Source organism: Mesoplodon bidens (assembly GCF_964165515.1).
Source record: "Mesoplodon bidens genome assembly, chromosome: 18".
NCBI classification, from domain to species: Eukaryota; Metazoa; Chordata; class Mammalia; order Artiodactyla; family Ziphiidae; genus Mesoplodon; species Mesoplodon bidens.
Window position 1 is genome coordinate 45511245 of NC_138175.1, and position 24231 is coordinate 45535475.

The following is a 24231-nucleotide window of genomic DNA, read 5'->3' on the forward strand; positions in this document are numbered from 1 at the left end:
GGTTAAGACTCCGTGCTCCCAATGCAGGGGGCCTGGGTTCGATCCCTGGTCATGCCGCAACTAAAAGCCTGCATGCTGCAACTAAAGATCCTGCACGTGGCAACTAAGACCCGGCGCAGCCAAATAAATAAATAAATATTTTTTAAAAAGAAAGGTGACTGGGGCTTCCCTGGTGGCGCAGTTGTTGAGAGTCTGCCTGCCGATGCAGGGGACGCGGGTTCGTGCCCCGGTCCGGGAGGATCCTGCATGCCATGGAGCAGCTGGGCCCGTGAGCCATGGCCGCCGAGCCTGCGCGTCCGGAGCCTGTGCTCCGCAACGGGAGAGGCCACAATAGTGAGAGGCCCGCGTACCACAAAAAAATATAAAATAATAAATAAATAAATAAAACCATTTTTAAAAAAAAGAAAGGTGACTAAGAAAAGATTTCAGAAAAGTTCATTTTAAAAATGGTCATTAAAAAAAAAAGTGCACAGGGGGCTTTTACAGTAATCCAGTTCTAGAAACAGGGTCTGGGCCCTAAAAGGTGCTGAAGCAACTTTAGCTCTTAATTCTATTATTTTTCAAACAAAATTCTTTTTTATTCTATTGTATAAGTTTGCTTATGTGGCATAATATAAATAGTTATGTGCATAAATCATAAATATATAGTTTGATGAATTGCTACCTGTGTTCACACTGATGTATCCACCACCCAACTCAAAATATAGAGCATTTTCTACCTCTTGGAAGGGGATCTTGGAGGACCCCCTTGTGTTTCTTCCAATCAGTAACCCCACTGAGGTAACCAGCATTCTTTTTTTTTTTTTTAATTTACTTTTGACTGCATTGAGTCTTCGTTGCTGCACGTGGGCTTTCTCTAGATTCGGCGAGCGGGAGCTACTCCTCGTTGCGGTGCATGGGCTTCTCGTTGCCGTGGATTCTCTTGTTGTGGAGCACGGGCTCTAGGCGCACGGGCTTCAGTAGTTGTGGCACACGGGCTCAGTAGTTGTGGCTCATGGGCTCTAAAGTGCAGGCTCAGTAGTTGTGGCGCCCAGCTTAGTTGCTCCGCGGCATGTGGGATCTTCCCGGACCAGGACTCTAACCCGTGTCCCCTGCATTGGCAGGCAGATTCTTAACTACTGAGCCACCAGGGAAGCCCTGGTAACCAGCATTCTGACCTCTCTCACCATGGATTGGTTTGCCTGTTCTCGAATTTCATATGAATAGACTCTTAGTGGGTTGGAGCCATACCTATTCCTTATCTGTAAAGGGGCTGATGATAATGCAGGGGCAGCACAGAGTGAGCTCATCATGGCCCCAGCCCAGGCCCTGGCTCACAGGGAGCATCCAGCAGTGAGGGCTGCCATCACTACCTACATCTTTACCGTTACCGTGGGTGTTGGCGGAACACCTAGCAGCTTGGGAGGGCCCTGGTTGCCACAGCTGCCTCTGATGGCTGTGCTGTCTTCCCCCCCAGTCAGAGAGTCCCCAGGACAATGGCTGCGGACCTCCCTCCTTACCACCCCTACAGAGGGAGTCTTCTGAGGCCAGCGAGCTCATCATCTACCCCCTGGAGGCAGAGGTGACAGTCACAGGGACAGACAGGTGGGTGTCCTTTGCACCAATGGGAACCTTAGTTGGAGAGAGGAAGCCTCAGCTGGTAGGCACACCCTGGAAGAACTGCTCTCCGCTCTCCCAGTGGGCCTGTGGGAGGGAGGCGGGCGGGGCGTGAAGCCCGGATGGTGCTGGAGCCCAGCCCTGCAGCCTCTGCTGCAGCCTGTCTCCCTGGTTCCAGGAGAAGGTGCAGGGGCCTCTGGAGGCGGCAGGAGAGGTGAGGCTGTACTCCCAGCAGGAGCAGGCGCAGACGTCTAGGCGTTCTGGGTGGGGGCCGCTTGTTTACTAACCAGTACGTTATCATTCCCTCATTCCCCCACGGGCACTGCAGCAAGTACTGTGCGGAGGAGGTAGAGAGGATGCCAGGAGACCAGCAAGGTGACTCCTACCTCAGGGCCCCCTCCATCGACTCGAACGACCAGAGCCCACCTGAGGGTGAGTGAGCACCAGGCAGTACACCCTGCAGTAGTCTGTTCATCTGGCTAGGTCCCTTTCTGGGCACTGATGGTGACCTTGACTGAGTCTTTCTGAAGCCCAGAGTCTGTCACAGACACAGACGTGGTCCCTGCTGTTGTCACTCGAGAATTCCGGAGCCCAACTTCCCACCAGTGGGAGCCCAGCTCTGCACCTTCCTCGAAGTGTAGCCTTGCTGGTCCATAAAAATAGGGGGCAGTCTTATCACCCCCCTTCTGCAGCTGAGGAAACGGAAGCCCTGAGACCCAGAGCGCCTTACCTGACTCAGTCAGGGCCCAGCTTTGGACTCCTGACCCCTCCCACCCTGTCTTCCAGACTCAGGGGAGTCAGAGGCCGACTTGGAGTGCAGCTTTACCACCATCCATTCCTCCCCTCCACAGCCAGACCCAGACCCTCAGTTTGATGTGACGCCCCCTACACCAGGTAAATAGGGGCCAGATGTGGGGAGGGGCAGTGTGTGGGCCTGGCCAGGGGATGGTCATGATATATAACCACTGGCCCAACATGAACCCTGCATTTGGTGGCCACTGAGCACCAGTTTCCTCCCCTGGAAGACAGACGCATTAGCCCTTCCTTCTCCGCCTGGCGGCAGCAGGGTGTGTAATGGGCAGGTCCAGCCTTCTCCATTGTTAAGTGGCCAGTGGCTTTTTCAGAGCGTCTGCCATGATTCATGGTGTTGATGGTTCTTTCCTGCCCACTCCCTCTCCCCGACCCCCTTCTCCTCTCCCCAGGATGCCCAGGTACCACAGAAGAGTTGTCCCAGCCTGAGGTGCCAAGCATATCCAGTGGCTCCCTGCCCCAGACCCCTGAGCAAGAGAAGTTCCTCCGCCACCACTTCGAGACACTTACTGACGCCCACCCTGAGGGTAGGCCATGCCCCTCTCTGACCCCTGCCTGGGCAGCATCCAGGACTGGGCTCAGTGTGGGCTTCTCTGGGGTAAGGCTTTCCCTGGCAGGGCTGGCGAGGGTGGTGGGAGGGCGTATGTTTTACTTAGGGGCCCAGCTGCATGGTTTCTTCTGCCTGCTCCATTTGCTCCCAGAGTGTGTGTTGTCTATTGATGGGGGTTTCTGAGGATCTGTCTGCTGGTCTGTGGGTCTGCCTGGGCCCAGGGCTGGCTGGCTGGAGGGATTCTGAGGGCGCCCTTGGCATCTTGCCCTAGAGCTCTTCCACGGATCCCTGAGAGACCTGAAGGCCTCTGAGGCCGAGGACGACTTCTTCAATCCCCGGCTGAGCATCTCAGGCCAGTTCCTCTCCCGCCTCCAGAAGACATCCAGGTGGGAGCTGGTGAACTAGTGAACCCCCACTCCACCTTCCAGCTCTCTGTCTCCCCGCGGGGTGGGGCTGTGTGCCCTCAGGCACCCCCAGGGCAGCCACAACCACCAGTTTTCCCCCCTACAGGTTCACCCACACCTTCCCTTCCCAGCTGCCCCTGCACCTCGTGAAATCCCCGGAGGTCAAACTCATGGATCTCAGGGGGAGCCCGCCCGGAGCAGAGCCCCTGAGTGCAGGTACTGGCTACATCTGCCCAGGCAGGACCAACGTGAGTACTGGGGCCGCTTCCCTCGAGACATAGGGCTGGGAGCCTGGTGGCCTCATCCTCACCTCAAGGCTATGCTTGCAGGTCATCTCGGGGGGGAAGGCTGAGGAGCCCCTCGAGACCCTGGAAGCCTGGTCCCCACTGAGTGAGTGTCCCCACCCCCAGGTGAAAAGCCCTAGCCTTCTCAGCAAATGGCCCTGGGTGCCTACTGAGCCCTGGTGGGGATGGACAGGATCCACTCAGACCCTGCAGCCACCCTGGCTGGGGCTCCCTGTCCATCAGCTCTGAGCTGGGGTGTGAGAGTAAGCTGCCTCTGCCTCTTCCTTTCTAGCCCCCTGCCTCACGGGCCTGGCGCCCTGCATCCTGCCCTCCTCTATGCCGCCCACAGACAAGAAGCCTCCGACACCTGCAGCTCTACCCACTCCAGGCCTGGCTCAGGGTGTCCACACCCCCGCCACCCGCTCCTGCCTGGAGGCCACTGCCAGTTCCTGTGCCAAGATACCCCGCAGCATTTCCGTTGAGGACAGTGAGGGCCCTGTCCTGGCTGAGCTGGCCAGGCCTCTGTGCAGGTCCTCGTCCCTGGGGGAGCTGGCCTCCCTGGGCCAGGAGCTCCAAGTTATCACTACCACAGTGACACCCAGTTCTGACAGTGAGGGCCAAGAAGCTGCCCTGCCCTCCCGGGGCAACCATGAGGCCCGCGCCATCCTGAAACTCACCCTGCCAAGCATCTGTGACAGGCTCGTGTTGCCCCCACCCCAACTGGAGGCTCCCACCACGTGCGTCTGGTCCCAGGAGCCTGTGGCCACCCAGCCCAATGTCACGGTCACAACAGGCAGCTTCCTGGCCCCCAGCCCTGTGGATGGGAGTGCCCCAAGGCTCCACGCCACCTTTCTCCCAAGGTTCCTGGCCACCGAGTCCCTCAATACCCCTTCCCATCCCAACATCCCCCCACTTCCAGAGGCCAGGCCTGGGGTCCCTGGCAGCATCACCTCCCTCCTGGAGCCCACCCGTGGTGAGTACCATCCTTGGGACAAGGGATTGTCCCCTAAGCTCATCCAGTGTAACAGCTGGCTCAGCTCCAAAGGTGGGCACTTGACCTGGCCACAGGCGCTGTGCCACTCATTCATTCATTGCCTTACATATTTAGTGAGCACCTCGTTTGTGTTGGGCTTTGTTCTGGGCCCTGGGGACGTGGGACCTGGTGGTAAACAAGACTACAGAGAATTGATACCTTAACTGGGGGAGACGCCCAGACTAAATCTATAAGGAAAGTGTTAAGTGTATCACAAAGCGATGTGTGCTGAGAAAAAGAGAAAGAAAGGGTTTAGGGAGTGACAGGTGGGAGCAGTGGTTAGTTTTAAACAGGATCATGAGAAAAGGCTTCAGGGAGAAGGTGGCATTTGAGCAGAGACCTGCAGGAGGGGTGGGAAGGTAGCCTTGGGGACTGAGGGAAGCATCCCAGGCAGAGGGACAACAGTTGGGGTCGGCCCAGCAACACTGGCCTCTTTAGACCAGCTAAAAAGTAGAAGTGTCTTTCTCATTTTGTCCCCTCCACCCCCAGATGCGCTCAGTCCAGTCCAGGGCTGCCCTAGACACTGCGGGGAACCGAGGGGGCCAGCCAGGGTCCTGCCCCCAGATCCCCTTGAGCTGAGCAATGTGGGGACCGTCGTGCACAGACTGCAGACTACCTTCCAAGAAGCCCTGGACCTTTACCACCTGGTGAGCTGAGCCCCAGGGTCAGGGGAAAGGACTGAGGGGGTCCCTGGCACTGCCTGGCCCAGGTGGCCCCTAACAAGATGGGCGCCCCTTGCAGATGGTCTCCAGTGACGAGGTGAGCGCCGAGCAGCGGCAGGCACGGACTGAGCTGGCCTCCACTTTCCTTTGGATCCACAGCCAGTTAGAGGCCAACAACTGGCTGGTTGGGACCGATGTGGCCCCAGCCCAGGCCCTGCCCAACCCAGGCCCCCCCTCCCCACCTACACTATGCCCCCTGGCCAGCCCAGACTTGCGTGCCCTGCTGGAACACTACTCAGAGCTGCTGGTGCAGGCCGTGCGGAGGAAGGCACGGGGGGACTGAGAGCCAGCAGCCCCCTCAGCCGCAGCCCTGCTGCTTCTGAAGAAATAGTTGTTTTACGCAAATAAACTGACAGCTTGGAGGAGTGGTTCCTGGTGCCTGTTCTGGCGCATCCACAAAGCCCCCTTCAGATGGATGCAGGGAGAGAGGGTAGAGAGCCCAGGGAACTCACAGATGCCCCAGTGCCAGGCCCTGTTCCAGGACTCTGTCGTGGGGAACACAGGACTGTTGGGGAACTGCTGTAATGATGACCCCAGCACCTGGCTCCCACATCACCTGCCCACTGAGCTGCTGTGGAGTCACGTGTGGTCCTTGCCCAGTGGGGCCCAGCTGTACTCTAGGGAGGGGCCAGCCCTTCTTCCCTGCCCCCTACTGATGCGCAAGAACCCACTGGAACCTCTGTGATCACCGTGTCCCAGACCCTGGCCACCAGTTCACATACTGCCACAACACTGGCTCACGGCCCCTGGGCCAGGCCCATGCTGGATCCTGTGAGCTCCAGGCTTTTGTTCACATTTGCAGCAGGGTAAAGTGAGGAAGGACAAATCCAGGGAGCATGCCTAGGCCACGCAGCAGCTGGGACCAGTAATTCCTTCCCCAGCAAGACTGTGTCCAGCTTCAACATCCTGTGAGCTCCCAGCACTGGTACCAGCTTCCCTAGGCAGCAGGCATTTAGCCACGTGGCATGTCTGCTAAGAAGGACACTCTTGAGACCACAAAAGCCCTCACTGTCCCAAGTCTGTAAAAAGGAAGCCGGCAGGAGCAGGACCGTCCTAGAGCACAGTTGTACTGTGCAGTCTGCTTGGCCTGAACTCCCACTTGCCTGTGAGTTCCTCCCTGCCCTGTTTGGTGATCACGGCCCACCAGAAACAGGCTCAGAGAGATCCAGTGCCTTGCCTCGGGTCCCATAGAGTTGAGAGTCAAATGAGGCTTGCCTGGTGGTAGAGCCAGACTCTTTAACATGAGGACGTGGCTCTCTGTTGGCCCTGTAAACACTGAACCAATCATGCAGTTGCTGAAAAAAATCCTACCAGCCCCGAGGAATTGCTGATCCCAGCTGCTGTCACTGCTCTACACGGTAGGGGTGGAGCGAGGAACAGGACAAGCAAAGCATCTGCCCTCGTGGCATTCACCTTCTAGAAAGTGAAACACGACAGAAATTAAAACAACTGTCTAACTAGGTAAACTGAGGGCATTCCCTGTGCTGGTTACAGGCCTTTCTTAGGTGACGTTGGAGCTGAGGCTTGATTGAGGGCACAGGCCGTGTGGACACTCGGGCAAGTATCCAGGCAGACAAAGGCCAGTGCAAAGGCCCCATGACAAGCTCAGACGTACATGAAAGGAATAGCAGTGAAGCCAGGAGGCTGGAATGGAGTGAGCTCAGGGCGAGGGCAGGAGAGGAGGTGGGAGGAAGAATGGGTCCCACTGGGCAGGGCCTTGTTGCTTCATGACATTTAAATCCAAGACACATTCACAATACAGGTTTTTTCCCCTAAATAAAATGCCTGATCTTGGTGTTTGGGAAGATGCCCGTTATTGTTTATTTCTCAAGGCTCCCTCTCCCTGCCCCAGCCCACTGGCCACCCCTGCAGAGTGGAGACCCACTTGCCCTGCCCCTGCCTGCCTCAGCCACAGGTGCCTAAGATCTCTGAGGCGATTGGTTTCCAGGCCCCTGGACACCCAGGGGACCACCTTGAGCCTCGGTCCCTCATGGATTTTACCCCTCCTCCCACCCTGTATCATAGTTAACTCTTCAACTCCAGGTAGCAAACACATGGCTTAAGGGGCCCCAAGCTATAGGGACATTTATTACTCTTCATTCTGTTCCTGCTCTATTTCACCCTCTGTGAGTCTGAGTTTCACGCCCTCAAGGTGGCAACATGGCTGCCATAGCTCCCAGCAGTACAACTTCACCCAACCAGGAGCAAAGACACAAAGCAGGGCAGCCACCAGGATAGTAGGGAAAAAGTGCAAAGCCTTCTTAGATGCCTCCCCTTTCAGAGCAGTTGCAGGCAACAGGATTGGAGATGGCTTTAATTTGCTTGGACCAGCCACCTCCCTGTCCTGGGCCTGTTACTGTTGCAGTAACAGGAAGGTGGGCTGGTAGAGAGGATCCAGTGTGTCTGCCAGTCTCCACCTCCTAATGCCAAGCTCTTCAGCCCTGGAAGGACCAGACTTTCCTCAGACAAACCAACTGGTTAAGAAACCACTCCTGATGAATGTGTGTGCATGCGACTGTTCCAGCAGGAAGAGGACAGCATGCTCACGTGGGATATTTGAAAGAGAGTTTAGCAGAGGGATCATTTGCAGAGAAGTGGACAGGGAACAGGGAAACATCGGGGCCAGTGCATTACCCTAGACTGGTAACAGAGGAGAGGTGTTACTCCCCACACAAGGCACAAGGGAGCAAAGTGGAACCCAGAAGAGCAAATCCTGGAGAGAGCTGCCCTGAGGGGAGTTGTGTTCCTGGCAACCCCACAGGGAGGGAGTTGGGGGAACCCCTCCCCCATCTTCTGCCAGGCTCCCCATTGTCTAAACCCCACTGGAAGCCAGAGGGCCCAGGAGCCCAAATGATACTGACCACCCAGGTCAGCTTCCCAGGACGCAGAGCAGGACAGAAAAGGGACCTGGGGGCAAGTAAAGATACCCGGCCCCAGGGTTTTTACCTAATGTGTTTTCAGCAACAACTCAGGAACCAGTTGTCTCAAGAGATGTGGTGTTGGACATGGAGAACTGGGCACCTGAGACGAACAAAATGGCTCCCGTAACCTGCTCACTGGCTTGTTCTTCAGTGCATCTGGCCCCAGTGCATCTGGCCCTGCGTCGGTCAGGTCCTAGATACTGGGCTGCTGACCCAGGCCAGGCACACCAGTCACAGCTGCGTAAAGTCTAACAATTGGGAGATGGAGACACTTAAAATCCCACTTTACAGGGACATCCCTGGCAGTCCAGAGGTTGAGACTCTGCCCTTCCACTGCAGGGCGCACAGGTTCGATCCCTGGTCAGGGAACTAAGATCTCGCAAGCTGTGAAGGGAAGCCAAAAGAAAAAAAAAAAAATCCCATTTTACATGGGCTGATTGAAACTCAGATGCTTGCCTAGCCACCCCACCCTTCAAGACTTTTGAGCAACTCGCATTTATATGTCTGCTGCATGCCAGATCCTCTCCCTGGGTGATCTACATGGATTTTCAACACAAACCATTGGTAGGAAGACTCATTAGTCCCATTTCCAGATGAAGAAACAGGCTCAGCAAGACAAGATGTGACTTGCCCCAGGTCCTGCAGAGATAAAGTGGCAAAGCTCTGGGCCAGCAGGCTTCCAGCACTTTCTCTGTTGCTTCCACAGATGAATTAGCTGGACTGACTCTCAGGGAATGTGAAGAAATGAATAAATATTGCTTCTTTCACCATCAAGCCTTTTATAGACTGTTCCTCTGCCTGGAAAACCCTCCCTGTTTACCAGAAACCTCTTCTTCCTTCAAGGCTCACCTAGGAAGTCATCCCTGAATCCTTAGACTGGATCAGGAGCCTCTTCTGGGTCCCCTGAGCCCCCTGGCTTTTCCCCATTGAAGCTTGGGTCACTCTGTCTGTGCTTCCCCCATCATAGCCTTGGTCATTCTGGACTATCACTGGTGTGTCTCCCCCATGGACCTTTGTCTTCATTTTCAGTGCTGAGCTAGGCCTGGCCTATAGTTGGAGCTCAGAAAATCGTTGGGTGAATAAGTGAAAGTAGCTGCATGGGGAATATTCAAAATCCTTAACCCCTGGCTAAGAAGCCAATGACCAATCTAGAACGGAGCCTGGCCAGAGTGCTGGGGTAAGGGTCCTGGGAGCCCCTGGCTGTGTCAGGTGACCCCTTATAGTTCCTGGACCGTAGGAGAGTGAGGGAGTTACTAGGAGCTGGACTAGTAGCAAACCAGTATTGTGATACCCCGTACACTTGAATAGTGCTTCCGGCTGAACGTCAGCGCTGGGCATCTGCAGATCAGAGAGGTAGAGTCTCCTGCTTGAAGATGCACAGGCTGGATCCTCACTTTGACCTTACCAATTGGACACTGCTGTCTCTCCACCCTCTGGAGCAAGCAATCACAGTCACGCCCTCCCCTGCTTCCTCAGACGGCTGCTGTGATTTGAATAACGAAGCAGGCTGTTGGATGTCCGGTAGTGACTGATTTGCTTGGCAAACAGACCCTCAGGTCCTTGGCCCTGCTGGTAATATGGAAAAACACTCAGCCCCACTGCGGTCTCTGTTTCCTCTCTCCACCCCCAAGGGCTGCTTAGGTTCCAGTCTTGCCCTTGCTTGACGTCCCTGGGGGCCCTAGTGCTTGTCTTCCCCTGGAGGCTGGAGAGTACCCTCAGGAACCTGGCAGAGAAGGGGGAGGAATGGCAGGGCCCAAGGCAGAGGTAACTGGAGCCAGCTAAGTCTACCCCCTGGGCCTGTCACAAAATTTGCGTGGAGAGAATGAGACCTCTCATTCTCCCTTCCCACCTTCCCTTCTCCCTCCCTTCCCACCTGGAATAGTCCTCCTGGGCCTGAGGTCTGACAGCAGGTGGAGGAAGCAGCCCTGTGTGTGTGGGGAGCTGTTCCCAGTGGTGATGCCCCGTGCCTTCCTGGTCAGGAGTCGGCATCCACAGCCACCCAACTGGGGCCACCTGCCTGACCAGCTCCGGGGACACGCCTATGTCCCAGGTGGGCCCCTCACTGGGCCTAGAGGTGAGGGGCAGGGGAGACACAAAGCATCACCATCTGGCTTCTCTCCTCAGACTGCAGCAGCCTGGGGGGGCCACCGGCACACCAGTCTTCTGGCCTCCGGGACTCTCGGGCAGCGGTGAGTCTGCAGCTGGCCCACAAGACCCTGCTCAGTTTCACCCCTGCCCGCTCTCAGCCTCAAGAGAACCTGCCTGCCCCTTACCCCCTCATGCCACTCCAGCCTCCGGACCTTTCCACCCATTGTCCTCTCTGCTGGGAATGCCTTTTCTTTCTTAGCAGGGGGCTCACTGTTAGCCCTCATCCCAAGCACCCTTTCCCCAGGGTGGGCAGCCACAGCCCCTGCCCCCAGGGATTCTCTGCCCAGCAGGGCAGAAGAACAGGATTCAAGCCAATAAGTGGCTGATGGTTTGCATTATGTCAGAGAATCAGACAAGGTGACAGGAGCGGGATGGGGGATGGGGGAGGAGCTTTGGGGTCTCTCAGAAGGGATACTCAGCTGTGCGTGCACTGGAAGAAGGAAAGCCCTAGGCAGGATGTAAGTGTGCTGGAGATTATTTCAGTTTTTATTGGGAGCCAGGACTGTTCTAGGCAATGGGTGTTTAGGAGTAAGACAAAAACTCATTCCTTCCTGAAGCTTATAATCTGGTGGGAGCTACAGGTATAGATAATAAAATTAGGAAAAAAAGTATTATGTTGGAAGATGGTATGTACTATGGAGAAACAGAAAACAAAGTAAGGGCGATGGGGGCAGGGTGGTCAGGGAAGGCCTTGGGGAGAGGGTGGCATGAGCACGCACAAACTGCAGTCTCTGGCCTTCCCAGACCTCCTTGGTTCCCAGTTCTAGGCGCTCCATTTGGTCCAGTGGAGGGGTGGGGTGGGGTCCTAACTCCCATGTCCCTCCCACAGCCCTCCCAGGGCACTCTGACTGCCACTGCTAGTGGCCCTGGGACGCTTGGCTGCCCCCTCTGCCCCAAGGCTTCCCGTTGCAGCGCATGCTGACCCGGCACCTCAAGTGCCACAGCCCTGCCCGCCGCCACGTGTGCCACTGCTGTGGCAAGGGCTTTCACGACGCCTTTGACCTCAAGCGGCACATGAGGACTCACACGGGTGAGTGGCGGCAGGGACTGGGAGGCGCTGCTGGGAGGGGATGGAATGAAATGGAGGGAGGTGCATGGGATGTGGAGTTTCCGTGCACTTGAGTTCTGTGAACAAGTGGGGCGTGTGTTAGTGGGGCAGAGACTCAGCCATCAGGAGGCTGGGAATACCATACACCTCAGCTCCCAGGCAGTGGGTGTCAGGGTGGTGCCAGGGTGGGGGCCTGCTGAGGGATACAGAGAAAACAGGTACTGGTTACAGGATTCAGGTCCCATATTGAAGGGTGCAAGGGAAAGCCTCCCTCCTTCTCCTCCAGGGGAAGGAACATCCTGGTGAGGAGGGTGGGGACACACAGCTCCCACGTTTGCACGGGGAGGAGGGAGCAGATGGTGGGAAGGAGGCCGAGGTCTGGCGAACTTGGAGTAGAAAAGGGGGAATGCTCACGGAGGGCGAGGTCGGAGGGTGCTGGTCTGGGGGCCACTGCCCTGTCTGTCCTCTCTCCCTCTGGCCCACCTGCGCAGGGATCCAGCCATTCCGCTGCAGAGCTTGTGGGAAAGCATTCACGCAGCGCTGCTCACTTGAAGTGCATCTTGCCAAGGTATACGGACAGCCGGCCAGCTACACTTATCGTGAGCGCTGTGAGAAGTTACATGTGTGTGAGGACTGCGGCTTCACCAGCTCGAGGCCTGACGCCTACGCGCAGCACCACACCCTGCACCGCGCTGCTTGAGACTGGTAACCCTGTGTCCAACCCATGAGAGGGAAATAAACAGAGGAAAGGCACGCATAGAACATAGCATTTATTACACAAGGGGGAGAGTGGTTCACTCGGTCCAGCGGTGGCCGCAGTGTGGGGCCGTGCACACGTAATACAAGCGCATGGCATCCTGGCAGAAAGGATGCACAGTTAGGAAGGATCTGGATCCACAGGGCAGGATACAACACGAACCTCCATCCAGAGAAGCCTCACCCCAAAAGAACAGATTAGGGGGCTTTCCCCACTACTAAAGGTCCAGCTCGGGATGCCTGGAAGGGCAGGATCTCCCCAATATTGGTATCCCCACCCCCGGGAAGTACCAGGCTCAGGTCACTCGGAAAGCCTTGCTCTCACCACTCACCTCGGCCCGGGCACTGTGTGACTGGAAGAACACTGCCTCCTTGTGGCCGCACCTGAGGGGACAGTCAGCCACTCAGAGCCTGCCATACCCTTCCCCTCCTCCCTTCTCCGTCTGGTGAGAATGAGCCACCTTCCCTCCCCAATACCAGCTGCGCGCTCACTTTTGGCAAGGGTGGTCTTCGGTCCGCGGCAACGTGGGGTCCTGGGACACGTCAGCGATGATCTGGGTCAGTTCGCTGAGGGAATAGAGGGTGAATAAGTATGCTTAGACCGGGCCTCCCAAGCCAACAACCCCGTCCCCGAGCTCGGGCCCTGCCACTCACTCCACTTCGTGCGTGATTTTGTTGACGTAGATGCAGCTGTTGTCGGCTTCCTGCTGGTAATCACAATTCCGGCACTGCGAGAGGGCGAGAGTGGCGGGAAGGGGGTCACAGAGAGATCCCCGATGGGACTGGGAGGGCATGGTCTTCCCCCGAGGGGATGACTAGGGGATGGAGTCTTGAGGTTGGGATCATTCGGTGTAATCGAGAATCACCTCGCGGATGGGCAAGACGAGAAAGTCGGGTTCACTAGGGGGACAGTTGGGAGGGTAGACCAGGACGGGGCGGCACTGGGAGTAGGGCCGGGCCACGTTGGGAACCTGTGGGCCGGTCACGGAACACCGGGGCGCCCGGCTGGCTCGCGCTCACCGCGTACAGCAGAATGCGGTTCTCCTTGTCCTCCTTGGGGTAAAGCATGTTGTTACTGTGGGGAGGGGGAAGTCAGAGGTCAGTACTGGGGCCACTACTTGCTCCCCTTCCACAGTGCTGGCCGGGTCTCACCATTCCTGGCAGAATCGAATACCCACGAAGCCCGGCTCGTAGGTCCCATCGGGTTCCATGGCGACTCACTGCCCTCCTAGCCTTCAGCGCTTGCTCAGCCGCGCGACAGGTCGCGGGAAGGGTCAGATCTCTTAGCTTCGCCAAAAGAGGGGAGGAGCTGCGCACATGTAGTGGCTCCCAGCGGGTTTGTGCTCGCTGATCTGAGCTGAGGTTTGATTAATTACTTGCTTCAATCTTTTGATATCCTAGAATATGGCTTCCAACTTCTGGGCCTTTCTTCCCCAGTTTACAGAATAGTGTGGTACGAGAACCGGGAAAAATGATGCGTCACGTAACCCGCAAAGTGCTGAGTGTAAATGGAGAGGCCTTGGCTCTTTGCAGGTTGAAGGCCAGTGCACATGCGCGAGTTTACCCTTCGCGGACACGGGTAGCTCTTGCCAGTCCTTCCTCTCGGCTTCAGCCTTCGCCCGCCAGGCCGTTTCCCGTGACGCTATTGGAAGAACTGTGCACCGTGGAAGGCGTCTCAGGATTGGCTGGGCCTACCCAGGACTTCTTCCTGGAGGCGGCGAAGAGACGCGGCGATTGGCGGACCCTCCTGGCTGGAGGGCGTGGATTGGCCAGGCCCGGGAGCAGGGGGAGCGGCTGATATCCCAGAAGCGGCTGCGGCAGCGGTTGCGGAGCCGGTGTGAGGCGGCTGACTGGGTTGCGGGCCCCCGCAGGGCGCGGCGAGATGGAGGTGACGGGGTTGTCGGCGCCTACAGTGAACGTTTTCATCAGCAGCTCACTCAACAGCTTTCGCTCCCAGAAGCGGTACAGTCGCAGCCTCACCATAGCTGAGTTCAAGGTGTGGCCGTGGGGGCGGGGTCCGGAGGGGCGGGGCTAATGTTGAGGGGCGGGGCCAAGAAGAAATGGAGGGTCTTCCCCAGCGCAGGGAAGGGGCCAGAGATAAGCCGAGGTTGCAGAGGTTCTGGACTGGACCTCAGCGGGGCGGGGCCAGAGGGAACCTGAGGTTCCAGAGAATGGGTGCGGGGCCAGAGAAAAAAAGGTTGCAGGGAGTGGGGGCAAGACCAGAGGAGGTGGGGCCAGGGATAACCAGGTGGGTCCTAAATGGTAGGTCTCTTGGAGGAGCGAGGAATGGATGATGGTTATTGATACAAAGGGCGGAGCCCCAGGGCAGAGAGTGGGGCCACTGACAGCCTTCCACCTCGTATCCTCCTCCCCATCTTGTATCCCCACAGTGTAAACTACAGCTGGTTGTGGGCAGCCCTGCTTCTTGCATGGAATTGGAGCTGTATGGACCTGACGACAAATTCTACAGCAAGCTGGATCAGGAGGATGCACTGCTGGGCTCTTACCCCGTAGATGACGGCTGTCGCATCCATGTGAGGCCTCCCTACCTGGGATCCCTCCCCTCAATTCATTTATTTATTCAATAGATGCTTGCTGTGCTTTGCGCTGTGTGATTACCAAAATAGGCCCTAACCGCATGGAGCTCCCAGTCCAGCAGGGAGAGAGACAGACCCATCACCAGACACTGGCAGCCAGATTGGTCTGGACTGGGTTGAGAAAAGCCTAGGGGACTGGAGGCATCCAGAAGAGGTGCCTGACCCCACCTCGGGGTATCAGAAGGGACTTCCTGAAGTTAGGGATGCCTGAGTTGAGATCTGAAGGATGACCTAAGAGAAGAGGCGGGAGGGGCATTCCAGGCAGAGGGAACAGAGTGTGAGGTGGGTCAGGGTGAGCAAAGAGGCTCACATATTGGGAGAAGCCAGAACACAGAGGACCTCTGCATGCATCAGCTCACATCATCCTCTCTGTCCTCAGTCTTCCCCGCCCCCCCAAAATCCTGCAGACATCCTAGCATCCCAGGTGAACGTTGCATGTGCTATTCTCTGTGCCTGGATGTTTCTTTTTTCTTTGCCCACATGGCTTACTCCGTCCTTCCAGTCTTTACTTAAATGTCACCTTCCGGGTGTGAGGGCCTCATTGCCCTCAGTATAAAATTTAAACCTCCTCCCTTTCCCACTTTCTTTGATTTTTGTCCTTCTCATAATCACCTGTGGCATACTATAGATTTTTCTCCAATACCTGGAACAGTGCCTGGCACAGAGAGGATGCTCGGTGAAACATTGTTGAATGATGAGTTGAATGCATAAAATAATACTTGGAAAATGGCGTAATTAACCCTATTTTGTGGAAGAGAAAACTTAGTTTCAGTATGGAATTTACTTTCCTGAGGAGAAACATAGCTAGAATTTTTACCTCAGTCTGCATGGCTCCAGAAGTTAGTGTACCCAGAGAACTGGGTCTTTTTTGTCTCTTTCAATTATTCATAACTGTTCACTGAGCATCCACATTATGCCAGGGATATAGCTGTGAATCAAGTCTGAGAAGGTCTGTATTTTAGCTCTGTCCAGTGAGTGCGGTAGGCGTTAGCTAAATATTCACAGGAACAAATGTAAAGGGTCAGTGAGATGAGGGCCATGCAGGAGGAGATCACAGAGCTGGGAGATCCTATACTGGGGAGCCTGACCCATCAATGAGATCCAGGAGGACTTCCTGGAGGAGGTGCTGCCTGAACAGAGACCTGAAGTTAACTGAAGAAGGGGAAAGTGTGCTCCAGGAGGAGGGCACAGCATGTGCAAACACTCTGAGGTGGGAGGGAGCGGAGTGGGGTACAGGGACTGAAGAGTGACCTGTCCTGTTTTGGTGGGAAGTGGAAGCCAGGGGAGGACTCTGAGCCAGGAGGGTCCTGGTCTGACTCAGGTGTTCACCGGCTCCCTCTGACTGCGTGTGGGGAACAGACTGTGGAGGACAGAGGAGTAGGGAGACCAAGGAGGAGGCTGCTTCCATAGTCCAGTTGAGGTGATGGGTCCTGGACCATTGTGGGAGCAGGTCGGGACTGTGCTGAGCCCATAGGACTGATTTTGGACTGACCTGGGCAGTCTCAGCCTTGGGATGCTGGTGGGTCAGGCAGGGCAGTGGCGTCCTCAAACAGGAGGTTTCACACATGGATTCAGGTATAGACAGTCTGCTGACTTCTGAGGCCATACAAGGAAAGTTTCCCAGAGGTGGAGCCTCTGGAGAATTTGTATTTTTTCTAAAATTCTTTTTCTGTTTATAAATATCACCCATATTTCTTTTTTCTTTTTCTTTTTTTTAAATTTATTTTTGGCTGCGTTGGGCCTTCGTTGCTGCACGCGGCTTTCTCTAGTTATGGCGAGCGGGGGCTACTCTTCGTTGCAGTGAGCAGTCTTATTGTGGTGGTTTCTCTTGTTGCGGAGCACAGGCTCTAGGCGCGCGGGCTTCAGTAGTTGTGGCTCGCGCGTTCTAGAGCGCAGGCTCAGTAGTTGTGGCGCACAGGCTTAGTTGCTCTGCGGCACGTGGGATCTTCCCAGACCAGGGCTCAAACCCGTGTCCCCTGCATTGGCAGACGGATTCTTAACCACTGCACCACCAGGGAAGCCCTCACCCATATTTCTTGCAGCAATGAATGACAGCAACCTCAAACTTAGAAAAAAACCCTGATATAGAAAGTGGAAATTCTTAGTGATTGTTAGCCAGAGATAAGGGCCATTTCTATTTTGCCCAGTGGCTCAGGCCAAACACTTTAGGGTGTTCCTCACCCCTGTCTTTCCCTCACACCCACATCTAATCTGTCCGCAGATCCATGGGCTCCACCCACAAAAATCTATCCAGAATCCAGATTCTCCTCCCTCACTGCCCCCACCCTAGCCCAGCCTCCATCCTCTCCCTCCTGGACCATCACACAAGCCGTCTCCCTGCTCGCATCCCTGTGCCCCTCTGTCTGCTTCCCACACTCAGCTGAGGGAGCTTGTAAACACCTGTGTCAGATCAGAGCCCTCCTGGCTGAGCCCTTCCCTGGCTGTATCTCATTCTAGGTAAAAGCCAAAGTCTCCAGTGATCTGTTGTGTCTCCCACTCTCCCCCTGGCTCACTCCACTGCCGCCGGGGTGGCCCTGCTGTTCCTCAAAAGGGCTAAAGACATTTCTACATCTGGGACTTTGTACTTGTTCCTTCAGGCCTGTCTCAGACATCCCCTCCTTCCAGAAGCCTCTTTGTTGTATTTGTCTGCATAGAACCTTGTCGTCATCTGGTGTTTAATACCCATCTCTGTGCATTTGTTTCTGGTTGGCCTCCCAGCAGAATGAGCACTCCTTGAGGGCAGGGATTGATCTATTTTTGTATCGTGTCCCTAATACCCAGCACGGAGCCCAGCTGGGTGCCTTGGAGGAGCTCAGCAGGCAATGAGTAAATAAATGTTGGGGGTGGTACAGAAGAAATGCACCAGGATCTGGAAGTTGGGGTCAGCCTAGGAGGGTCCCAGAGATCCAGAGAGGAGAGACACACTCACTGCCCGGAGGGTTCATGAGCAAGGCCCGAGCTCTGCCCTTCGGTTCCAGTGTCCTGGGGCCATCGGTGATGTGGATGCCAGTATGTAGGGGTCATCTGGAAGCAGATGCAGCCTCCAGGGCCTTGGATGGGTGGTAGAGAGGGAGATGGCCGTTGTAGACACCTGCTCTCACCCCTTCGGCTGGGCTCAGGGCAGGCAAGAAGGCTGGGGTAAAGGTGAGGGTAGAGAAATGTGGTTTTTCCGAGACAGGAGAGACTTAAATCTACAGAATGCTCCAACGTGCAGCCACACTCGCCCCACCGCAGCATCTCAGGCCTCTCTGCCCAGACCCTGATCCCCACTGACCTCCCTCCCCTCACTACAGGTCATTGACCACAGCGGTGCCCGTCTTGGGGAGTATGAGGACATGTCCAAGGTGGAGAAATACGAGATCTCACAAGAAGCCTATGACCAGAGGCAAAGTACGGGGTGCACAAGGAGGGGTGGGGGCCCTTGGGGGCTAGGGGAGAGGGTGGGGAGCAGACAGGATAGACGGGGACACTGAGGGCGAGTCGGTGGTGTGGGCAGTGGGGCAGGCAAGCGTGGGGGAGTGGAGGGGGCGGGGTGAGTTTGGCGTGGGGACAGACGGCTCATGGGAGAACAGTCAGGGGTGGACGGGCATGAGGTGTGAATGGAGGCTGGGGGGTGTGGCCAAGTGTGGGCAGGCAGACAGGGCCATGAGAAAGTAGAGGGGGCCTGAGAGGAAGGTCTGGGGTGTGTATGTGGGGTCAGATTGAGGGGCAGTCAAGGTCACACTGGGAGCACGGTGTAAGGGGCAGAACATGGTAGAATACGTGGAACCGACAGGACAGTGGGGTGCAGGCATGTGGGGACAGGTGAGAATGTGTGGTGGGGAAGATGAAGGTTTCTGGGCCTGGGTGGAGGCAAGCGTGATACTGAAGGGACGGGAGGATGGGGTACCGCGAAAGACTGCAGGCAGGCACCTTCCCTTTAGTTTCGGGATTGTGGGGAGGCCCAGGGGTCCTGGGGAGAGGCCAGGGCTGTGGTGGGAGACTTGGGGGGCTTGGGTGACAGCCCCTCAACACCCAGCACGGAAGCGTTTCCCTCGGACTGTTGGCCCTGTGAGGGTGGCAGATTATCTCATTAGGCCAGAGGTCTCCCAGGTGGTCTCCCATGTCTGACCCTCACCCGCTACCCCACCCACAGACTCAGTCCGCTCCTTCCTGAAGCGCAACAAACTAGGTCGATACAGTGAAGAAGAGCGGGCACAGCAGGAGGCCGAGAGCTCCCAGCGCCCTACCGAGGAGGCCCAGGCCGGTGCCATCCCCGTGGGCAGCCGCTGTGAGGTGCAGGCACCTGGGCAGCCCCCTCGCCGGGGCACCGTCATGTATGTAGGTACGTGGCTCACCGAGGCCTCGTGTCCTGCCTTGAGGTGGGCAGTGCTGGGGACCCAGCCCTCAAGGGGATCTCAGTCCAGGAAGGGAGACGGACCCAGGGGCTAACTGTGACAGCCTGGTATGTTCACCGCAGGCAAGTGGGAAGCAGAGGCCATATGACCTGAGTTGTGATGGAGGAAGTGGAGGCCAGAGGGATCAATTATGAAGTGAAAGCCTGGGGCACAGTGGTCAGAGCTGAGAAGGGGAAACAGGCAGAATTATTAGGCCTGTGATGGAGGAAGCACAGACCGAAGTGATCAGGGCACGCCCAGGCCATAGGCAAGGCTGGACTGTGCTGGGCCTCGGAGACAGGAGAGAGCAGTGTGGGGTTTTTGGGGGTTTTTTAATAACAGTTTTATTGAGATATAACTTATATACCATAAAATTCACCCATTTAGGGAACTGCCTGGCAGTCCAGTGGTTAGGACTCCACACTATCACTGCCAAGGGCCCACATTCAATCCCTGGTTGGGGAACTAAGATCCTGCTAGCTGCGCCACATGGCCAAAAAAAAAAAATCTCCCATTTAAAGAGTATCATTCATTAGCTTTTAGTTCACGGGAATCGTGCAACCATCACCACAGTCAGTTTTACATTTTCATCACCCTAAAAGGAAACCCTATAACCATTAGCAGCTACTCCCCATTTCTGAAACCCCAGCATCCCCAGTCCACATAGCTGGCTACTAATCTATGTTATGTCTCTGTAGACTTGCCTATTCTGGAAGTTTCATATAAATGGAATCATATAATACTTGGTCTTTTGAGACTGGCTTCTTTCACTAGAACCATAATTTCAAGGATCATCCATGTTGTAGTATGTGGCAGTACTTCATTTCTTTTTATTACCAAATAATATTGCATTGTATGCAACACCACATTTTATTTATTCATTCATCAGTTGAAGAACATTTGGGTCCTTCCCACTTTTTGGCTATTACAAATAACGTTGCTGTGAGTATCCTTGTTTAAGTTTTTGTGCAGACATGTGTTTTCATTTCTTTGTACCTAGGAGCGGAATTGCTGGGTCACAGAGTAACTCTTTAACTTTTTGAGGAACTGCCACACTGTTTCCACAATGGCTGCACCATTTTACATTCCCACCAGTGATGAATGAGGGCTCCAGTTAATCCACGTCCTCATCAGCACTTACTATTATCTATCTTTTTTTTTTTTTTTTTTTTCCTTGCGTTACATGGGCCTCTCACTGTTGTGGCCTCTCCCGTTGCGGAGCACAGGCTCCGGACGCACAGGCTCAACAGCCATGGCTCACGGGCCCAGCCACTCCGCGGCATGTGGGATCTTCCCAGACCGGGGCACGAACCCGTGTCCCCTGCATCGGCAGGCGGACTCTCAACCACTGCGCCACCAGGGAAGCCCTTATCTATCTTTTTGATTACAGTCATTCTAATGGATGTGAAGTGGTGGAGCATTATGGTTTTGATTTGCATTTCTGTGATGGCTAATGATATTGAGCCTCTTTTTCGGTGCTTAACAGGCATTTGTCTATCTTCTTTAGAAAGATGGCTTATTCAGATCTTTTGCCCATTTTTTAATTGGGTGGTTTGTCTTTTTGTTGTTGAGTGGTGTGTTAGGGCTGCCATATCAAAGTACCACACACCAGGTGGCTTAAAAAACAGAAAGTTGTTTCTCACAGTTCTGGAAGCGGGAAGTCTAAGATTAAGGCTTTGGCAGGTTTGATTTCTTCTTAGGCCTCTCTCCTTGGCTTGCAGATGGCCACCCTCTGTGTGTCCTCACATGGTCTTTCCTCTGTGGGGTAGCACATCCCTGGAGTCTTTGTCCAGATAACCTCTTATGAGGATGTCAGTCAGCCTGGATTAGATCCCACCCTAACGGCCTTATTTTACCTTAATTATCTCTTTAAAGGCCCTGTCTCCACATACAGTCACATTCTCAGCTACTGGGGGTTAGGGCTTCAACATGTGAACTTGTGGGGGGCACAGTACAGCCCATAACAAGTTGTAAGAGTCCTTTATATACTCTAGATACAATTCCCTTATCAAATATATGATCTGCAAATATTTTTTCCCATTCTGTGGGTTGGTTGTCTTTTTACAGTCTTGATAGTGTCCTTTGAAGCACAAACATTTTTGATTTTTATGAAGTCCAGTTTATTTTTCTTTTTTTGCTTATGCATGTGGCATTATGTAAGAGGTCAATGCCTAATAGAAGGTCACAAAGTGTTTTCTTCTAAGGGTTTTGTAGTGTTACATATTACATTTAGGTCTTTGACCCATTTTGAATTAATTTTTGGTTATGGTGTGAGGTAGGAGTCCAACTTCATTCTCTTGCATGTGGATATCTAGTTGACCCAATACAATTTGTTGGAAAGACTGGTCTCTCCTCATTGAACTGTCTTGGCACCCTTGTCAGAAATCATTTGGCCATAAGCAGTGTGGGTTTTATGCTGAGCGGGATGGGCAGCTTTTGACGAATTTGGGACAAGGCAGTGGTGCTGTTTCCCTTCGATTTTTATAGAGCCCCCTTTGGCTGGGGGTGTTGAGTGAATGGGGGTCAGGGTAGGAACAGGGAGACCAGTGAAGGGGGCTACCATATTGATGTGAGCAGGAGATGGTGGTTGTCCTGGGTGGTAGCAAGGAGTGGTTTTTGCCAGGATAGGCTTTATACTCAGTGGGCAGGTGCGAATCTGGGGTGAGCTGCTTAAGGAGGTTTCATTGGGATTTCTCCCCTGGGCAGGACTTACAGATTTCAAGCCTGGCTACTGGATCGGTGTCCGCTATGATGAGCCGCTAGGGAAAAACGATGGCAGGTAGAGATCCCCACTGTAGTGTCTGTGTGTGTGCCTGTGTGCGTGTATATGTGCATTTATGGGTAAGTGCATGCATGTACTACTGGGGGAGCCCAGCCATGGTGGCATCTGGAGTAGGAGCCCTCTGACACTGCCTTCCCCATCATGCCCTGCAGTGTGAATGGGAAACGCTACTTTGAATGCCAGGCCAAGTACGGCGCCTTCGTCAAGCCATCCGTTGTGACAGTGGGGGACTTCCCCGAGGAGGACTACGGTTTGGACGAGATGTGATGCCCAAGGAAGGGCACCCCCCTGCTCCAGCTTAACTCACCTACCTATTGCCCTTCCCTGTGTGTGTCCATGGACCTCTCCCCATGACCCTCTCCCCATGACCCCATTTTTATTTTATTCTCTTGACCCTCGCCATTGACTTTTGAGACACATGTATTAAATTTGCCGGAAACCTGGGAAGTGTTTGGAAGACTCAGTGATTATGGGGGGGTGCTGGGGACAGCTGGGTAGGTGAGGGGAGGGAGAGGGGATACCCCTTGTTTTTAAGGAATATGTATATACAACTCAAAACTTGTTCCTATTTCATTGGCCAGAATTCCGTTTCATGGCCACTTGTAGTTGCAAAGGTGGCTGGGAAATGTAGTTTTTATACTGGGTGGTCATTTCCTAGCCAAATATCAGAAGTTCCTGTGCTACAGAAGCTGGGGAAAAGGGATATTGGGGTCAACAAGTAGTTCTACCACTGTCCCTGTGGGTGGGGGACCTGTTCACTTAATATTTAAAAGAAGAAAGAAATCTCAAGTCTTTCGAAGTAGCATGAGGCCCCTCACAGCATTGTAGAGCTGGGCAAAGAGGTCTGTGCCCTCAGGTATGTGACGTGTGCATGCAGCCCTGGCACTCTAGGGAGCCTGTTCCACCATGTGTATGTCTGCATGTGCAGTAACTCCTCATTAGCTCCTTGAAGGGATTCCTGACGGAATGACTATTCGGGAGATTCTGCTTAATTGTTAAAATTACTTTATTATAGCTTCTGGAGAAGAAGTTGGCACTGGTGGGAGCAACCGCAGTAAAAGCAGGATAAGGTTGAAATGCTTGAGAGCTGAAGGGGTCCTTGGGGAAGCTGCTCACATGCGCATACAGCCTGATGCATACATCCTCTCATGCCCACTGTAAGGTACATGGACCCACTCAGATACACAGAACACTCACACACCTGGACTCATACCCAAACACCAGAGACACACCCAAAACACAGACACTAGAGGTCACATGTGCAGAAATACAGTCAGTGCACAAAGATTCTGTCCCCCTCATACAGGGGAGTCACACACACAGGATACGCTCAGATTCACATCAGACACCCATCTGGGATAGACATACACCTGCACACACTGGTTACTTTAGGGCTTCCCTGGTGGCGCAGTGGTTGAGAGTCCGCCTGCCGATGCAGAGGACGCGGGTTTGTGCCCCGGTCCGGGAAGATCCCACATGCCGCAGAGCGGCTGGGCTCGTGAGCCATGGCCGCTGAGCCTGCGCATCCAGAGCCTGTGCTCCGCAACGGGAGAGGCCACAACAGTGAGAGGCCCGCGTACGGCAAAAAAAAACCAAAAAAAAAAAAAAAACTGGTTACTTTATAAAAGGACTCCAAGGCTTAGATCCCTTTCACGTGAGGGCGTTGTCAGAGTGAGGAGCATTAGAGGGGGTGTCCCCAAATTCTCAACCAGAATCTACCAACCTTTGTTCAGCCAGAGCTCAGCAGAATTAGCCCAGCGTTGAGGACCTGAGGCTCACTTTAAGATCAGGCCCAGTGTGCACCCCCATGTGATGAGGCCAAAGAATAGGGGCAGGAAGACGATCACGTGCTCTCCTGGACACAGTGATCACCCAAAGTCATACCTCCGAGCTCCAAGCAAGGGTCACAGCATCAGTGTATATGAGGATCTGTCAAACTGCAGTGGAAAATCTAAGCACAGACTTCCAGGTTGTGCTTTAATGCCTTCCAGCTGTCAGCATGGAAGAAGCTGTCCCCATCAGAACATGGGGAAACATTAAAATTTTTGATGACAATGGAAGGGATCATGCTCGTAATTTCTAATTAGGAAACCTACACTTGCTGTGTGAAAGTCAACCACAGTTAGGGATTGGGGAGACACATTTTACAGAATGACCTGGTGCTTAAGCTTTAAGGGGTCCAGAAAGGAAGGGGGACAGTGGTC

At 54.5% G+C, this 24231-nt stretch overlaps 4 protein-coding genes across 7 annotated transcripts in view; 3 read left to right on the forward strand and 1 right to left on the reverse strand.

The window, feature by feature from the left end:
- Positions 1 to 7551, forward strand: part of WDR62 (WD repeat domain 62) — a 49541-nt gene extending 41990 nt beyond the window's left edge. Inside the window, exons 23-32 of one of the 2 annotated variants that reach the window (XM_081217553.1) lie at positions 1457 to 1584; positions 1925 to 2028; positions 2383 to 2490; positions 2799 to 2933; positions 3228 to 3342; positions 3467 to 3608; positions 3690 to 3750; positions 3937 to 4617; positions 5167 to 5324; positions 5419 to 7551. In XM_081217553.1, coding sequence (XP_081073679.1) covers positions 1457 to 1584; positions 1925 to 2028; positions 2383 to 2490; positions 2799 to 2933; positions 3228 to 3342; positions 3467 to 3608; positions 3690 to 3750; positions 3937 to 4617; positions 5167 to 5324; positions 5419 to 5682 — 1896 coding nt within the window. In that variant the 3' untranslated portion in view covers positions 5683 to 7551. The remainder of the gene's footprint in view (positions 1 to 1456; positions 1585 to 1924; positions 2029 to 2382; positions 2491 to 2798; positions 2934 to 3227; positions 3343 to 3466; positions 3609 to 3689; positions 3751 to 3936; positions 4618 to 5166; positions 5325 to 5418) is intronic. The other variant, XM_081217554.1, reaches the window with a different exon arrangement.
- A 2687-nt stretch (positions 7552 to 10238) lies between these two features.
- OVOL3 (ovo like zinc finger 3) lies at positions 10239 to 12278 on the forward strand. Its single transcript, XM_081215266.1, is given in 5 exon segments — positions 10239 to 10370; positions 10445 to 10509; positions 11298 to 11364; positions 11367 to 11498; positions 12008 to 12278. Coding segments are annotated over 5 exon segments (567 nt in total). The 5' UTR covers positions 10239 to 10276; the 3' UTR covers positions 12217 to 12278.
- Positions 11993 to 13780, reverse strand: POLR2I (RNA polymerase II subunit I). Of its 2 annotated transcripts, none has more exons than XM_081215268.1 (6): positions 13425 to 13780; positions 13293 to 13347; positions 12927 to 13000; positions 12765 to 12839; positions 12605 to 12656; positions 11993 to 12122 (listed from the first exon to the last, which is right to left on the reverse strand). In XM_081215268.1, exons 1-6 carry the CDS (start codon positions 13481 to 13483, stop codon positions 12111 to 12113), a joined length of 327 nt encoding a protein of 108 aa, XP_081071394.1. In that variant the 5' UTR covers positions 13484 to 13780; the 3' UTR covers positions 11993 to 12110. The 2 variants fall into 2 exon arrangements, with proteins under 2 accessions (XP_081071394.1, XP_081071393.1); XM_081215267.1 differs by lacking the exon at positions 11993 to 12122 and adding an exon at positions 12272 to 12373.
- Positions 13781 to 14050: 270 nt separating this feature from the next.
- On the forward strand, positions 14051 to 22474 carry TBCB (tubulin folding cofactor B; the record flags this gene model as incomplete). 2 transcript variants are annotated; one of them, XM_081215264.1, is made up of 6 exons in its annotated part: positions 14058 to 14268; positions 14663 to 14806; positions 18163 to 18259; positions 19005 to 19193; positions 21952 to 22024; positions 22180 to 22474. In XM_081215264.1, exons 1-6 carry the CDS (start codon positions 14155 to 14157, stop codon positions 22292 to 22294), a joined length of 732 nt encoding a protein of 243 aa, XP_081071390.1. In that variant the 5' UTR covers positions 14058 to 14154. The 2 variants fall into 2 exon arrangements, with proteins under 2 accessions (XP_081071391.1, XP_081071390.1); XM_081215265.1 differs by lacking the exon at positions 22180 to 22474 and having other exon boundaries at positions 14051 to 14268; positions 19005 to 19144; positions 21952 to 22008.
- Between the last annotated feature and the right edge of the window lie 1757 nt (positions 22475 to 24231).

Bases quoted from the DNA above. Each gene is read 5' to 3' on its own strand.
- POLR2I (XM_081215267.1), bottom strand. From the start codon at position 13,483: ATGGAACCCGATGGGACCTACGAGCCGGGCTTCGTGGGTATTCGATTC. The intron at 13,348-13,424 runs GTGAGACCCGGC...CCCTCCCCACAG, and splicing joins ATTCGATTCTGCCAGGAATG to TAACAACATGCTTTACCCCA. The intron at 12,657-12,764 runs GTGAGCGCGCAG...CTGTCCCCTCAG, and splicing joins GAAGACCACCCTTGCCAAAA to GTGCGGCCACAAGGAGGCAG.